This window comes from Rhea americana, unplaced genomic scaffold (assembly GCF_003343005.1).
Source record: "Rhea americana isolate MKP2758 unplaced genomic scaffold, rheAme1 scaffold_303, whole genome shotgun sequence".
Lineage (NCBI taxonomy): Eukaryota > Metazoa > Chordata > Aves > Rheiformes > Rheidae > Rhea > Rhea americana.
The window spans coordinates 254,048-272,330 of NW_028186428.1; the positions used below are offsets into that span (position 1 = coordinate 254,048).

Sequence of the window (18,283 nt, forward strand, 5' to 3'; positions counted from 1 at the left end):
TCTTCTTCATTATGAAAATAGGGAATTCTTTGCCTTCAACTCTCTTCATTCTTCTGGCTCCTATCAAAGATGAGCAATCATCTCATAAAGTAGATATGTTAACATCTAACATCTCTCTGGGCTTTCCAGTGAGATACAGCACTTTCCCATCCTGGGAAGTTGAAACGTCAGTATGTGATAATGCTGTGCATAGAAAAACCTTTTAGTAACTTTTAGCCTTTTTAAATGACAGCTTAAAAAATAATTTTCTAAGAAAGCTTTTATACTAATTATTATCAGGCAGCATGATAGTGTTCTCTGGTAAAGGATACAGTTTTGGGATGCTGTGCAGTTAGGACATCCAAATAGCAGCAATGAAGCAAGAGGCAACACTTTTTCTTTTCTTTTTTTTTTTTTTTTTTCTCCGAGTGTTTTCTTTTGCAGGATACTATCTACTTCTTTAGTGTTTAAAATCTTGTAACGTCAGATATTCAAGAAAAACTAAGCAACTAACTTACTCTGTGCCATTCTCTTCACATTTGACTTATCAGACTACCTCATTATCAGAAGATGACTTAAAAATCATGACCTGTTTTCTTGTGCTGCAACTGTAATGAATTCCTGTATTGATTATTCACTGCCTTAGAAAACTAGTGGCATAACTTCTAGTTAAAGGTTTTTAAATGATAAATTGCAAGAGTTTTGAGTTTTAAATTCAAATTTTTAAGAATGGCATAAACAGTTTTGCAATTTGAAAAACCTGATGCGTCTATTGTTTTTTGCTAGCCCTAATGATTGCAAAACTGGTATCATAACTAGAGTGAAAATAATTCATCTTAAAAATGTTGATACGAGCAAAAGCCAAGTGTGTGGGATGACAGATGAAAGTAGTGATAAATTGTGTGGGTGCACTCATGTAAGAAAGTGCCTGAATCATTATCTGTTAGACAAGGGAAAAGAAGCCCATTTTCTCTGTTTGCAATACTGGGACCTACTTAAAAATTCTTGGCATGTAATTGGCATTCAGTGAATAATGAAAAGTATTTAATTTTGGAAATTAACAATCATGACTTTGGAATTACTTGGATATCACAATATAGTGTATAGTTCTGTTTGCAATGGCTAGACTTTTTTTATGGCATGAAGAGAAATATAACATCAATGAGCATCTATGTTTAAAATTAAAGTCAGTGCAGTAGCTCTGTGGACCAGATCTGGTCCCATCTACTCAATGCAAGTACAAGTGAATATGTAGTGCTGCAGTGATGTGGAATATATTAATTTTTAAATTTAATCATAATCTTTTCTTTCTGAATAATTGGTGACTCTTATAGTGTTATGAAACAATTAAAACTGGTTCATCTGGAACCAAATATTTAAACCTAAATTAGTAATTTTTATTAATTGGGAGAGTAGGTTATATCTCTGCAGATCTAGTAAGTAATTGCATTAATTCACTAAGGACGAGTTTTCCCAAAGCATTCAGGTAGCAGAAGTGGCAAGTGGTTAATGTGGATGTGGGTTTTTTCTTTTTTAAAAAAGAGAAAAGTAAAAGCTATTTTTTTTAAAAAAGCTACTTAAATGCTAGTCTCTAGATACACAAATACTTCAGAAAATCTTACAGCCTTCAGGTTTTAGAAAATTTCATTCTCTCACTTTTTTTTGGTAGACTGGATTTTTCATTTTTTTGAGGTGAGATGGGGAGGAGGAAGATTGCTTTTATTGAACTGTAGCTTGTTTTTAATGTGTGAATTAAAGTCTGAATGAAAATATTCCCTCTGAACTTCTTAACTGTGAGCAAAATAGTGATTGTTAAGCTTTTGTACACAACAAACTGAAAGCAGACTCATCGGAAGAAATCCCAAAATGCACATCACAGTAAAGGCAAAATCCATACTTTCATACTTGGTGCAGAATATGATGCTGTGATATGTGTATCTGGAATGATCTCAGAAATTATGTGCTTTGCATTAGTTGTCTTAATAAAGAAATATTTTACCCTTTATATCAAATGTTAGACAAAGTAATATGTGTATAGTATCGTAAACTGATGCACTTCTAGCAACTTCATTATAGTTTGTAATTTCAGATAAAATTTAAAATGGATTCAACAACCTGTGTAGAGCAGAATGCTTTAAACATATCTGATTTAAATATGAATGGATATTGCATGTGTTGCAGAAACTTCACTTGGTCCTCTTTAACATCAGAAAACCTCAGTGAGACTGCACATATTCCAAACAGTGTAAAGCTTTAGTAGTCAGAATACTAAAAACCAACGACATGGAAAATAATGGATTTAAAGAAATTTCACTTGGAAAGTGCTATGAGCACTTCTAGAATACTCTCAGTTAAAGAAAGACTTAAAAGGTCAAGGCTTGACTTTGAGGGATAGTTTGTATAAGGATATTTCATTGCCTGAAACACTCACTTGATTCAGATTAGTGCATCTGAATGCGTATTTATCCCACCTCTCCAAAATTTGGGATAGGAAAAGGAGTGTAATCTTAAACTTGCTCATCTTCTGTATCAGGAAGGCACAGAACTGGTTATAAATAAAGCTCATAGCTCCTAACTGATCAGGTTCCCCCTAGATTGGTCTTTTGCCAGTTAAGCACAGACTAGTTCAACTGTCTGTTCTCCTGGAAATGAACTCCTCTTTGTTCAGTGAGACAGTAAAACTGAGAGTTGGCTCATCCTGAAGGTGCGTTGCATCAAGTCAAGCAGTTATGCATTCCCAGTTAGTAGCAATCTTTTTATTTATGGTCACCAGAGAATATGAGCTGCTCATAGCTGATACAGAAATGGAGGTATCTGCTGTTTCTTGTAAGGGATTGGACAGTAGGTTTCCGCATTCCCTGCCTTGTCTGCATGCCAGGACGTGAAGCAGTCACAGCAAAGCACAGAAAACTCTGGGGTTCCACATCATTACCTGACATGCAATCCTTTTGTTTTGTCAAAACCATGCCAGTTTTTTGTTGTTTGTTGTCATTACAGGTAAATAGTGCAATATTTGTTCAAATCCATTAAAAGTCACATTACTGCTAGTGGAACATTATCTTAAAATCCTTAAAAAAATCATTTCTAAGGCAGTGAATCATTAATTTCGGAAATGCCTCCTAAAGCTTTGACATCCTTCATGCTGTCATGATAGATGTCAGAAGCTGTAGAAAATTTTCCTTGCTGAATATCTGTTTTGTTCTTTCCTTGCATTGCTCTAAGACGCAAGTATTTCAGTGCACTTGTTCTAAGGTGCTGATGGTTCTTCTAAAATGCGATGTGCCTTATTGCAGGTTTAGCAGTCTGTGCATTAGAATTGCAAGTATAAAGGCAAATTATGGTCTCAAAATTTAAAAAGCTCCCTATTTCTAGAGTAGAAAAATAATTAGACTGCTTTGTTTCTCAGCTAGATTGTACTGTTATCTACTGTTGTATGTAAGATGCACACTAATTTTTTTAAGGTTTATATTTGAGCCATTTGTTGGAACTTGCAGAATTTTGAAGCATAGAACATGTAAGCCTAAATGTAAAGTTCAACATTCGACATGTTCTTTTTAGCTGAGGTAAAGTATTATTTGTTTTTATCAGGCATGTTGATATTTTTGGTGCTTAGTTGTTGGTTTTATCTGCATCAGTTGGATAACATTTAGAAATGCTATAAGATTTATGTAAGTGGCTAAAACTCAGAAGATATTAAAGCAGAAGGCTTACTTATACAATTGTAAAGCTGGGTGCTCTGAAATAGTAGTAGCATCATGTTTTCCAGGAGACCTTTTTTTATGGATGACTATCTCATCAGTAAGGCTCTCTTAGAAGGCTTGAACAAGGTCAGCAGCCTGTTTATCCGTTTCAGTCTTCTGATTTCCTCTTAACTTGCAAGAATAAAGCTCTCTTCGTTTGAATTCTTGGGCTATTCCACACAGAACTGTAATGCCTAACTAAACTACTCTGCTGCTGTTTTAAGATTTCATTTAAATGTAATATAGGGAATTGTGTGTGTGTGGTGAGTTTTTTGTTTTGTTTTTCTTTCTTTCTTTCTTTTTTAATTTTGGTTCTGTGTAGGTGCTTATGGGCAGTGTTTTGCCATCCTAGCTACCGTATCAAGTATACCATAACAACGTTACCATATCAGAACTGTGAACTCCTGTGGTATTGCCTCATGGAAAGCTTTGTTGTGTGTATTCAGTCCTCTGCCATGATGAAAAGCTTTTTGCTGTTTTTATTTTTTATGCAGACTCACCTCTTACTGCAACATTCAAAATGAATTAATGTTTAGTGGGATACTGGGCTCTATTGTTACAAATAGAGACATGAAAGCCCAAAGTGCAGGAGTCCTATTTGAGGCTTTGATAGCAGATGACCCCTGTGTAATCATGCGGTCTTGTGCCTTGGCTTCTTCAGCTGTACAGAAGAGAGACTGCTTGCAGAGTGTTATGTTTTATCTACAAAGTGCTTTCATGATAAAAGTATAAATTGTACGGCTTCAGATTACAAAAAATTGCAGTTTATGAATGTTGTAGAATTATTGAAGTGCATATACAAACATGCAGTTAGAGGATCTGGAAGGATTTTATTCAGTTAGTTTGCTAGTGTTTTATTCTACTGAACAAAATAGCTTTTTTTAATTTATTTTTTTATTATTACTGTTCTTCAGTGCATGACTTCTGGGAGATTGGGAGATGACCTTTTAACTCCTCGTGAGCATATTAAATTAAGGATAAGCTGAAGCACATGCATAACTCATATAAAGATATTAAGCAAAAGCTGTGTCCCTGAATAATTCAACAGGCAACTCAATGCAGTTGGTATTGGTCAGAATTCTTTTGCAAATGATAAACAAGTGTGTGTTATTAAAAAAAAAAAAAAAAAAGCTATAGCCTAAGAAAATTCTGTCCCCAGTCCTCCACAGGCACAAGTTTTTTAATTGCTCCTGAGTAGGAAGAGGATTTAAATAAAAATACTGGACCTGAAGATGCTCTTCTGAAGGCTCCTTGCAGTTTAGTATGAAGCTTCTTAATTCTTTCTCTTCCAAAAGTTGCTTCTTCCTTTGATAAGAAATGTCTTCTGTAGCAGATCGCAGGAACAGCCTTCTCAAGCAAGGCAAGCTAAGAGACCATTAGCCCATTATTACTCTTTCTCTGGTGCTGTGTACCTCTATGTGGGATGGTCATGGTGGAGCAGCAACACCAATTAACTTGGAGCTGCATCTACCCTTGATACTGTATGTTTCAGGAGAGTTAAAAACCTCCAAAACGAAGTAACACTTACCTAAAAATCATTAGGTTGGAATGTATTGTATCATAACTTAAGGATGCCTTGTTTTTGATTTTAAAATCCAGCTACAGCAATGTTATCTTTAGGTAATGCTTCACTTGTATGTGTATAAAGATGTAATCTTTATACAGTCAAGCAACTGTGATTATTTGATTTTAGTTTATTATTCTGGGTCTTTCATCAAGAAATTCCTCATTTAGTGCCAAATGAAATGGAATTTTAGATACTTTACCAAACCTTCCTGTAGTGAAAAAAAACTTAATTTGTGGCTGCCTGGTTTTAGTGATTGTTCTGCTGTAATACATTTTCTAAGTTGTTATACTTTAATGATAAAGCCTTTTATTTAAGTACTTAAAACTAGATTTTATTCATCTATATGAATGCAGTAAAATATCAGAAATGCATTCAGAATATATAAAAAATGTCAATACAAAAGCTGGTGCCAGCCAGTTCGAATTTTAAAGTGTTTGTTATATTGCCTGTACTTCCATGTCGAGGGAGAACAGGTATTTGTAGATGTAGAAATAGGATTTTCTGAAAGGAAAGACTTATCATAAGAGGTGGCAGTTAGGATGGCTCACGCAGGCTGCTTTGAACTCTTCACTTAAATGTAGTATGAAGTAGAAGTGTGTGACAATGTCGCAGTAGAGTTTTATCGCAAGAGCCATTGTCACTGGTGCTGTGGCATTTCTGTCTTGATATGTTGGAAAGAAAATAAACTGGAGAAGGCTTGTTTAGATCGTTCTACTGGGAAGTACATGATCGTAGTGAGGGAGTGATTATGAAAGATTTCTAAAGTCAAGGATAGCAAGCACTATAATACATTGTTCATTTTTCTTAAACAGTTACAGTGCCCCAACCGCAATGAACAAAAACATCTATCCAGAATTACATAGATGCAGCTAATCTTGCCTTCAGAGAAAGGTCTGTGGAGTAGATCAGGTCCTTCCAAACTCCGTTTTGGGGACCTCTGTTTTATTGCTTTATTAATATTTATAGTGAAAATATCAATATTGTCCAAGTCAGTGGGACATTTTTAAGGTGGATTAGGAGTACAAGTGAACTATATGTTGGCTTTGGGGAAGCCATTTGAACATTTTCACCTTCTCTTTCCCTCAACTGCCTGTTGCTGCTTACCTTTTCGGAGTTTTTTTCTTTTTTTAAACAGAATAATTCCGTTGATTTTTTTTTTTTGGGTGTCACACCAGAGAGAGTTGAGTTTGCACATCTGAGGTGCATTGAGCTGTTGTATGTGGATGGAAAGAGGTACCTGGGGCAGAAATATTTAAACTGTCTTTATTGCTAAGCACTACTAATTCTCCATTACATATAGTAATGAGGAGCATGGGATACCCTGGACAAAACCCAGATTATACAATGGGAAGCAGTGGGGAAGTGCAGAACAGGCATGTGACCATGCAGAGTTTACTTGGATCTGGACTTGCACCCAGACTGATCAGCCTCCTAGAAACTGAAGAACTGTGGAATGTGCTCTAGACCCATCTCACTGGCTCTGCTGGCATAAGCACATCCTGTAGATGGTAGGATAAAAGCCTGTTTCTTTTCCTCTTAAAGCTTCTGAAAATTGGGAATTGATTTTCTGTTCCAAAACACTCTGAAGTAAGTACAGTAGGTTTGGAAAGAAGCTTGGTCTGCATGAAGAAGTTTTTATGCTGATGTAACTCTACTATTGGAAATACCGACCTGGTGTGTCACTCTTGTACATAACTTGCACAGCATTCACACTTCGCATTTGCTCAAGTGCAGAGTTGCGTGTGCTGAAAATCCCACATAGGAAAGATGTGATTTCAGAAGTCTCCTTAAAATATTTCCAGACATTTTCTGAAGTTTAGATGGGACATTAAGAAAAGCTGCTTCCTCAGGAGAGTAGTGCCGCACTGGAGCAGATTACTCAGAGAAATGTGGAGTTGCCTCCCTGGGAGGTTTCCGAGACAGCTGGGCAAAGCCATGGCTGCCCTGACCTGCTATTGCCAGTAGCTCTGCTGTGAGGGGTAGGTTGAACTGGATGATCTCCAGAGTTCCCTTCCAATCCATGTTTCTATGAGTTTAAAAAAAAATGCTACAAACAGATTTCTTTTGAATAATCTTGTGAGGGTAAGCTTGCCTTGAAATATGCATTTTATTAGGATACTGACATAACTGAAAGGATAATTCAGTCACGTATAAAATAGTGGTGCAAGTATATTTTCATTCCAGCAAAAGGGGAGATTGAGTGGCCTTCCATTGAGATTGACTGCATTGTAACCTACAAACAATTAACCTTCCGGATTCTTGAAATTAGGTCCCACAGGTTGCTGTCAGGAGTTTCATATGGTTTAGGGTAGTTATGGGTGTTCTTTTTGTATCAGAAAATCAGCGAAACAGCACTGTTCGTGCATAGGCAGCATTGTACATATTGAAGATAAGCATGACATGGAGATCTTGACAGGTAATGTGTTCAGCAGGGCAGACAAGTAATTTACCAATTAAGAAAGGACAAAAATTGGACATATTGGGACTTAAAGCAGAGGAAGATGTTGACGTAATGTTGTCCTTTTCTTTGTGTTAGTCATGGTTTAAAATATATAGAAAAATGTTGTTGATTGTAATATATATTTATATGAGTGGGCTATAGAGCTTTCTGTGGGCTTTTCAGTGTATCACAATATTAGTTCAAGCTTGAGGTTAGAATTCATCATTCTTCTATGTCTCTCTCTTCCCCCGTTTCTTTTAACCACCCCACAACAGATGTTATATTAAGTGTCACAGCTCTGCCTGCAAATAAATAAATTCTTGTCAATCAGAGCTGTCAGTTGAAGTCCAAAATGTCTGCTTTGCTACTTCTACCTTGATAAAGAAATTTCTGTAGCAGATTGAAGAAAGAAAAATATAATGGGAGGGTTTTCTGCTTGAAACAGTCTCTGGATAGTATGGGGAGAAGCAATTTTTTTTGCATGTTTCTAGTATGCCCTTTGTCATGTTGAAGTGATTCCCAAACATAAGGGAAGGGTTAAAATCCTACACTGTTTTCTTAATGGGCTTTATGAAATTTTCACCCTTGCTGGGTTACAAGATAAAATAGGGAAGACTTATGTGGGCAAATCTCAACCCAAGCTGTTTGTATTCTCCAGCCCAAGCTTCTTCATCAGCAAACAAGGAGAACAGATGAAAATATATTGTGAAGTTTTATAGCAATCTTAAAATATGCTTCTAAGTTATTTTATAAAATATGAATATATATTAAATGGGCATTTTAAAATATAATATGATGAGGGTCTGAAAGATGATTTTGCAGCATGTTTCAAAGGTAGACAAATGACAGAACACTTATGTCCTTTGGAATCTTGTTCGCCATCTATTACACCAAAATCCCACTACCTCTAGTATTGATGCACTGTACTATAGGTTTATTTAGCTCCACTGTCCAGAAGAATCAGCTATCTGCAGGATATAAATTATTGCTAATCCTTGCCCAAATTTAAAATTGGGTACGAGACTCTTGGTGCTATTGAGAAAGGAATGAACTCGTGTTCCTAGAGTGGCCTTTCCACCAAAGAACTGCACTTAGAAAGGTCGGCTGTTGTATTTGGCAGGAGTCTCATTTTCTTTCTGACCATAACTTAGTAGCTCATCCTGGAGCAAACATGTCGATACTCCTGTGGCTGCATCTCTTATTTCCTGTGATCCTTTGAATGCAATAGACATCTTCTAATACTTGAAGATTTTTTATACAAAGCTATTAACAACAGAAGACGCTTCTCTTTTATTATGAGATGATCTGGAGTAACCCTGTGTAGAGGAAAGTTTTCAGAGAGTTGTAAAACTGCGGCAATCAAATAACCATTGTTAGTTGGAGAAGTGGCAAGATTTGTTGCCCTGGGTTAAAATTGATCCTCACATTGCAGAGAAATACATTGTTTTTATTGCTACATGTTTTAAGACATGGTTTTGCTCTAGTGCTATTTTTGATCATGGTAATAAAACTTATCTTCCCAAGGAAATCTTGAAAAGAGTTTCCTCGATTCCAAAATATATTCTTAGCAATAGTTTCCTTGCAGTTGAGGAGGGAACAAATCTAAGTTGTGGTTTAATATTGAGAATTGAAATGATGGAACAGTGTAATGAAGCAGAGTGGTCTCTGAATTCAGCTGTGCAGCTTGAATTGACTTAGATACTTTCAGAAGCTTAGGTAAGTATATTTGTAGTACTTACTAGAGTACACAGTATGGGAGTGAACTCCGCATCACTGATAATCAAGAAAAAATTATTGGTAATAAATTACAGATAAACAAGAGTGAAAATCTCCAGTTTCCCCATATTGTATAAATCAAAGAGTCTTTCTTTTAAGATAATGTTCCTGATTAGGAAATCCAAGGCTTTCACAATAGACTTTGAACCTTACTGTAAAAATGAAAGGAGGAAGAAAGCTTTCACACAGAAATGCTAATGTTCTCTTTGTTACTGCTTTTGTATTGCAGATTGAGTGTTTGCCTATCAGTCCAAGTTCTATGCTTTTATACAAATCTGTCTTTCCTTGATGCAGTTTTCTCTTTGGACTATGTGGTGGCCTATACTACTTTTTTTTTTTTTTCAGCTGAGGAAGAATGCTATTTATCCTTTCAAAGTCTCTCTCCAAAAATGTGGGTTGACTGTGCTTTTTTATACAAAAATCATATGTTCATTTGTTGCACTTGCACCATTAATCTGCCAGAAGATGCAGTTTAACATTTGGTTTGTTATATGATGAGCAGTAAATACTCTTTAAATGGCTAATGATTTCACCATGGGTTTTTCATACTGTGATATGATAAATGGATGGCTTGCATTGTATTCCAGTCTCTTTGTCCTCGCCAGAAAGAAAAGAAAGGAAATTGAATATGCTAGGAGAAACTTGCACATTTTAGGCGGCAAAAAAGATGCAAATCTTTCCTAGCAAATTAGGTTAGGCTTATGTGTTTTTATAGCCATTTTGAAAGAGCAGTGACAAGGTCAATACTTCTATATTTTTAAATTTTTTGAAAGCTACTGAATACTAGCCCTTCTAGACTTTTTTAAAGTCTGCTTCTTTTTACTTATACTAAATCCATTCAGTAGTTAGATGTCATTGCAGTGAGCTTCTGGGCATTCTGCCAAGTCTTCAGTTATTGTCAGGATACTTAATAAAGTACAAAGAAAAATGCGTGACTGTGTTTGCTTGTAAAATTTTACAAGTGGTTTGTAGTCTCAGAAATAAGACCATCTTTATTAAAGTGAGAGCAAAACTAGATGAAAATAGGACCAACCTGTCTGTAAAGCTGGTTAGAATGCAAAGTTCACTTTGACATGTAGGAACTGCAAATGTCCACGAGTTAGTAAGAAAGTCTCAACTAGAGACTTAGGCTTTTGGCAGCCAAAGATGTTTGTATTTAATATTGTAAAATCACTGTGTAACAGCTTACCTATGAAGACAAGCCTTTTCTGAAGCATTAAAAATGAACAAGTTTTAAATTTTAGTAGCTAGTCATTATCCTTACTACTTTTACAATTGCTTCTGTAGGTATAACTTAATTGTTTGGCAGAGCATTGTTCCTTGCTGCTACAGCGTATGCTTTCCATGAAGGTCTCATCCCTTTTAAATAGTCGTTTTCAGTGTAAGTTTCGTATCAGAACTTGATGCAACCCTGTCTAACATGCTCTGGGTGACCCTGCTGAGTGGGGAGGCTGGACTAGATGATCTCCAGAGGTCCCTTCCAACCTTACTGATTCTGTGATTCTAAACTGTAGTAAGGTACCGGAGCATATGGGGGAACAGAGACCAACCATTATTTTTGGTCATAGGATATACTACGATCAAGCTGATTGGTCATTTCCTGAGATAATTTCTGTGTAAATATGTGATTTTATGTATTTTTTATGTAAAAGGCTATTCTCATTTACACCTCTGACTTGAGGTAGAGTGATTCCTGCACCCCTCCTTGCATGTGCTTTTTTAGTGTGTTTTTTTTCTATATACATTGTACTGTGGAGAATAAGGCAATGTAGCTGCAATATTTACCTCCCTTCTTTATAAAGAAGATGTTTCTAAATGGATCTAAATAGAGATTGTTATGCTTTGAGTAATAATTGAGAGGAAGTCTGTGTGCATACCCTGGAGTACTCGATAGGCAATATTACCTGCTGTTGTAAGGCAGGCCTTTTACCTACGAGTCTGAGAACAGCGCTATCATATATGTTCTGCAACTAGATAGCATTTACGTTTCTGACAATACAGCAATGTAAGAACAGAAGTGATTTTGTTTTTCCTGTAGGAAAATAAAATGAGATAGTAAATCTAGAGGAAAGGAGTTGAAGCTTGATTTAGTTGTTTGATGTTATCATATAATTGCTTCTTTTGACTAATATCCTCTTTTATTCCTAAGTTTGTGCTGAAGCTTTCAATCCAGATGAAGAGGAAGAAGATACAGAACCAAGGGTAAGAATGAGTAAATTGTATCACACTTGGTTTTTTGTGCAGTCTGATAGGTAGATGTCTGCATGTCATCTTCTATCACTTGTGCATTTTGTTCTGAGAGGTTGTGAGTGGCAACTCGCAAGTGACATTGCTCTTAAATTTTGACTACTCTATTCAATGTACTTATGTAGTCACTATAGCTTTAACATGATTTTATTTTAAAAGTCTTTAGAGCTGTGCTTAAGTCTACCACCTATACAAATATGAATATTTTCCTTTCTTAATTAAACACTCGTTGATACAGTTCCTGGAGCACTGGTATGGCTGTGAAGAGTTAGTTCAGCTTTAACACAGCTGTTTCTTCATGAGTGCTTAAAATTCCTCACATGCTTTTCACTGCCTTTCTTGTCAAAGCAATTCTGCCTGCGGAGAGATTACTTGCTGTTCATAAGAGAAATACTTTGCTGAAATATTTTAAGCCTGTAGCCACCTGTTATTGTATTGTCTTTAAATATTGGGAATTTCAAGGAACTACAATTTGAGATGATATAACTGTATTTCTTTAGAGATGCGTTGATGTGAGGAAATCCTGTAGCCTGGCTGGCCAGGTTCGATGTTTTCTCTAAGGACTTCTGATGTTCGGTTTCCAGGTTCCATCCCAAGGATGCTCATACTTCTGCAATGGATATCTAAGACTAATTTCATCTCTTTTAAAAGAATTTCATAGATGAGATGCGACAAAAAGAAGAAAAAAACAAACTATGAGTGTATTTGATCATTCAGATGTTCTTAAAGCTGGATATATTTATTCCATTGAAAGTCTTAATTTTCCTGACTGCTGATTAGTAAGAGCAAGGTTCCTTTTAGAAGAGAGGTCTAAGATCTGCTCAACTTTGGATAATGAATTTTGAGAAATTCCTAATAATGTAACTGTTTTCCTAATAATTCCAGAAATATAGTTATGTGGCAAATGAGAGGTAATTAATGTTTTTACTTATGTTTTCATAGTTATACCCCCCAACAAGCACATGCATAATATTTCTATGAAGGAGTGAACTTTGGTTCCTTTAACTTGAGGAGAGGTTTATAATTGACAAGAAGTACGAAGAAATCTCTCTAGCAGCAAAGTTTTTAAATAATTCTATTGAAAAGAAATTATATTTCTTAGATAAGCTTTATTATTAGATAGACTGATAGAAATATGTATCATACATTTTGTGAACTATCTGTATACTAACAGTAAGTTTTTTGGAACTAATACAACCAGAGCTTAGAACAAAAACACTTTTTCCCCTGTTTAAAATGCCCAAGCCATGACTATATCTACAGCTGGATTAGAAGAGAGATCCTCTTCTTCCTCATCTCTTTGACTGCATTATTGCCTATGTGTCTGTCAGAACAATTTATCTCTCGTCTTATTTTACTTTTAGTCTGTCTTCAGACAGACTGTTTATGTAAACAAAAACTTAGATACTTGGGAGCTCTTGATTTGTTTTCTGTCTTTTCCTCTGAAGTGAAATTCAGCCTGTAATCATATTTATTTACTGTCATGACAGTTTTGTTTTACTTTGTTTTTAAGGTAGTTCATCCAAAAACTGATGAACAGCGATGCAGACTGCAGGAAGCATGCAAAGATATCCTGCTCTTCAAAAATCTAGATCAGGTAGTATTGCTATAAGGAAATCTTAACTGGATTTGCTGGTTTGTATGTACAGATAATAGTTTGATCTAACAATCCAGACACTGTGCACTGTGATAGTTTATGAATTATTAATTATGCATAGGCTGGCATGTATTTGGAGATCAGAAATCAATGAATAATACAAACAAACATGTCAGACTGTCAGTTACCAGGATTGCCAGATTCCTTTCCCTGCAAAATGTGGGTTTTTTTCTGTTTTCACTAAAGAAAAAGTATTTTTTTTCTATTACTTGTCTTTCAGTAGTTGCTTCTGGGTACCATTGCACTTGATTTTCTTTTTCATAGGAAATGGTTCATAATTTCACATGTAATTTAAAATGGGAAAAACTTACACAGTTCATAATTTTTATGTTGAACTATCTACATTTGCTTGATTTCAGAATGCTATATTAAATACCAACCTTTCAGTCAGATTTTTCTAAGAGAATGTAAAAGTGATATTTCTAGGATCTTCCTGTTCTTACTTATCTTATGGATGTGCTGCTGAAGTTAATTACTTTAATTTCATTACTGTTTGCTTCAGCATTAAATTTTAATAATGAATGTCTCCATCACTGGCACTTAGAAATCTTAATTAGTATTATTTTTTTTAATGAGGATCGTAAGATACTTTAGATTGGAATGCACCTTTGCAAGTCATCTACTCCAGTTTCTGAGAGACCATAAAATAAATGCATCTCATCTCTGGTATGTTTTTTTTTCCACCCAAAGAGAAATGAATCTACACTATCATTTGGAACACTATTTTAATATTATTACAACAAAGAGGAAGAATGAAAGCTGTAACACCAGTAATGGACCCTGCAGCTTTCTGTTCAGTTTTCAAATCATTGAGCTTTGTTTGAGATATGAAAGGATGGATATGGTGGTTTATGGTTTCAGATATGTAGCTCAGCTTTCCTGGAACGCCAGGAAGTTCTCCCAATTCTGGTTGCTCTATAAAGCTCGAGAGACATTGAACTGCATTCCTGAAAATTTTTTTTGAAAGCTTTTGATTGCAGCAGGCTTGAGGAATTGACATAGAGTCAAAAAGTTTTCTTGGAAGCTGTTCTTTCAAACACTGTCCTTTCACTGTTCTGGGATTCCTGATGTTGTTAAACCTATTTACTTAAGCCATTTGAAAGGTTCCTTTTGCAAGGAACATGATTATATATAGTAAAAATGAAATATATTTGAGAATATTCAGCAATTCAAGGAGAATGTACAAAATACCAGCATTCATATTGATTAGACCAATCTTTCAGCTTCCAGCAAAATAACCCAGCAAAAATTAATAACCAGTTTATATTCAAAGGTGACTTTGAAAAACAAATTTGAACTGAGAGAGTGGGCTTGGGAAAAGCTTTCTAAGCAACTGGAGCGAGAACTAATGGAAACAGTCTTAACTGCAACTGTTAGTGCTCAGACGTTAAGATAGCACATGGTGAAAAAGATGTCTGCAGTGCATATGTTGATTATAGTATGGCGAAGGGCACTGGCAGAGAAGGGAGAGCTTTCTTAATAATGAGTATGAATGGGATATGGAGTTTGCTATTTAGTGGGTATTTTATAGCCATCCTTCCAAACTACTCACATTTTCCAATTACACAGAGGGGTTAAGATGAAATCATTTGGGGTGTGTGGTGGGGAGAGGGTGTGAAAAGAGGCAATGCGCATGGCTGCTGCTTTTGCTTAGTATGTGTTGTATGTGTTGTCTTTTAACAACTGTCAGGAACACCTTCAAATTTAGGCTTAAAATTTGTTCTGTGGCTCCTTACCCTTCTACAGAGTGTCATGTGAAACTATTAAAAAACAAACACAGAAAACACAAAATTATGTTTAACCCTAGAGGGATGACTTGAATGTTCTGGCCAGAATCATCCCCTTTCCGTTGCTTGCATTTACGTGAACTGTGTTGAATTTATGCCCAGTGACTCAATTGCCATGAATTGCCCTTTTAAATGTCTTCACATGCGTGAGTAGTTGCTGTAATACTTGAAATCAAACACTAAGGAGCCACTGTCTGACTGACCACTTCTAGCAAGGTTCATATTGAACTTTGGACTAAAATCAATACGGATTGTCACAGATTTTAACCATAAAGTTTTGAGTATTCCCAACGGTCAGCCTGAATTGTTTTTAAATATAAAGTGCTGGGGGAGCAGATAGCCCCTCCTGTTAAAAGCTGTGTATTGATGTAATGTGTAGGTTCCACAGTGTCTTACAAATGAATTTGCAGAATCTTAATTATGACTGAATTTTGTACTAGGTAAGAGCAATGACTGCTATCCTTACTAGTCAGGCACCCCTGAGTATGTTCAGTACTTGTATGTAAATCAAGAGCGTCCTATGGTTCAAGTATCAGTGTTTCATTTACTTAAAATGATAAGTCTTAGCCTGTTTGTTCTCCAAATAAAATGCTCTTCAGTTACAGTGTTTTGAAAAAGCTTTTTAAAATCCATACCATTTGTTTTCTGGCATCTGTTGCTTAAATGCATGCTGCAAAATACATGGTTAAAACAAATGACTTTCAGGCAATGACTTTTTTAAAAACTCTCCAGATATTTAAACTGAACAAAGACAAGACAACAGATTCTAACGAAAAGGTAGACAATATTTCTAATATAGTGGTGCCTGCAGATGCCACTGACTATTTACAATTTAATGACTGCAGTAAATATTTGAAGTGCATCTAGCAGTCTAAACACTGGTTTGTATGTTTATGCAGTGTATTTTTAGAAATTCGGCTGCGATCTAAATCTTAAACTTGGAATACCCAGTCATTGAAATTGCAATGCAAGTCTATAGTGAATGGATTTAAGAATATCAAAGGTAGTAAAGCATCTCAGCATTGAGGCAGGACATTTATATTACATCCTCTTTTAAATTTTGTTGGCTGTGCCATCTACAGAAATATTTAGTCATGACTTATCAGAAGCCTAACTTGAGTTTGCAATACTGACCAGCATTATCCCTTTTTCTGTGTGTATTCCCCTGTCTGTTAGCTCTTTCTCTCATGCTGAAATTGCAGGTTCTCTGAGACGCAGAGCACCTTGGAAAATACTCTGTGCTTATACATAAGCTTGTGCTATATGGTCTTGATCCATGATTTTGGTCTTAGGTTATGACAGTGCAAATAGGATATTAGTAAATCTTCTTAGTGCTGTTTTTGAACATAAATATAATGAAATATATGTACAGCTGATAGAAATCAATATATATTGATGGCAGTCAGTGAAGCTGTGTCAATTTATACTAAATGAGAACTTGCCATACATACGCACTTTAGCACCAAACCACTGCATAAATTTAGCCATTTGGGCATAAATTTGAGTTAATATCTTTTCCAGAATGGAAGCATTTATATTTGCCTGCATTGATGAACTTAAATTAGTAAGCTAGAAATAATTGAGGTACTAATAGAAATCAAAATTTAATATCAAAATAACTTGTACTTTTGTAGCCTAAAAATAATGAAGTGCACTACTGAGATCAAGTCAAATGAACTTGCCTTTGTCCAGCAAATAATACTAAGTTGTATTTTGGGGGGTGGGTTTGTTTTTTCTTTCTCCTGTTTATTTTATAGGAGCAGCTGTCTCAGGTCCTTGATGCTATGTTTGAGAGGAAGGTGAAACCTCAGGAACATGTGATTGACCAAGGGGATGATGGAGACAACTTCTATGTCATTGAGCGGTAAGCAGCTGTGCTTCAAAATGTGAATAGGTTTCTTTTCAGTTTCTCTAGAAAGAGCAGTGAATGTTTATTGCAGGCTAGTTTCCCAAGGAGATACACTTTCTGCTGTTATCACCTCTTTCTGTTGATTTTTTCATTCTGCCCTTTAGGCCCCCATTGACTTTTGGATCATTTGGCCAGGGGCCATCAAATTTGACAAGACATGAACATTTCAGATCTGCTGGGTTTTAACACATTCTTTGACTACTGGTGACTGGGGGAAAACTCAAACAGTATTTTCTCTGAGGGAAAGGCTGCAGCATGAGCTTACTCATGGTCTGCTCCATTTTGGAGGCACATCAGCATGTGCATGGATTGAAACCAGTCATATATGCTGTCTCTAGACCAGGGTGGACTTTTCTGAAGTAAGGAGGGGAAAAGTAGCAAAAGAAACCATATGGTAAGGGAAAGGACAGGAGTTTATTTTGGGGAGAGGGAGTACAGGAAATACAAATCCATAAGCATCTAAATTTGCTGCTGCCATGGAACAACTTGGGTTTTGTGTAGTTGGTTTTGATCACTGATTTTAGAGATGCTTGTTACCTTGCTTCTGTCAGTCACTTGGTTTGTATTTGCAGTTTAAGGTGCCACTTTTTTTTTGTTTAGTTGGTTTTTTTTTGAGCCTAGCCAATTCACGTGGTAATTTTGTAAATTGTATATATGCAACAGACATGCAGTAGATTTGTGTGCACTCACATTTTGAGTATCTTTCTTCCTTTTGGGAGAAATTCTCTGGCATCTCAGGATTTCCTTTTCCATAGCTAACATTAATTGTACTCACCATATTTGAAGAAGAATCAAGGACACAGACTTTTCTTCTTGTATAACTAAAACTCTAATATAAACCAGAATAATACTGATAAATGTCTGTTGGCATAAGATCTTAGTGAACTATTTTTTTTTGACTCACTATAACCATCATTCTTAGCATTGAAATAATGGCACCCTTAATATGGTGTTAAATGTTTTTTAAATCATTTCTTTAAAACAGTGCATTGCCTTTAGATTGTCATTTAAGCTATGATTAGGGGGTTTGCAAGACAATTTCTAGATTAGGTTCTGATAATCCTTGTTCACTTAGTGGCATTCCCCTTTTTGATTACTGGAATTACTAGAACATAAGAGAACTTCAAATATATCCTCACTCTGCCCATTCCTAGTTTCTCTACCGTTCTACATTACCTTAA

General features: G+C 35.7%; 1 protein-coding gene across 1 annotated transcript in view; it reads left to right on the plus strand.

Annotated features, from left to right (window-relative positions):
- The window catches only part of PRKAR2A (protein kinase cAMP-dependent type II regulatory subunit alpha), a 73,440-nt gene that overhangs the window by 36,042 nt on the left and 19,115 nt on the right, over positions 1-18,283 (plus strand). The window contains exons 4-6 of the mRNA XM_085309810.1: positions 11,652-11,704; positions 13,263-13,346; positions 16,951-17,057. Of these exons, the coding sequence (XP_085165936.1) occupies positions 11,652-11,704; positions 13,263-13,346; positions 16,951-17,057 (244 nt within the window). The remainder of the gene's footprint in view (positions 1-11,651; positions 11,705-13,262; positions 13,347-16,950; positions 17,058-18,283) is intronic.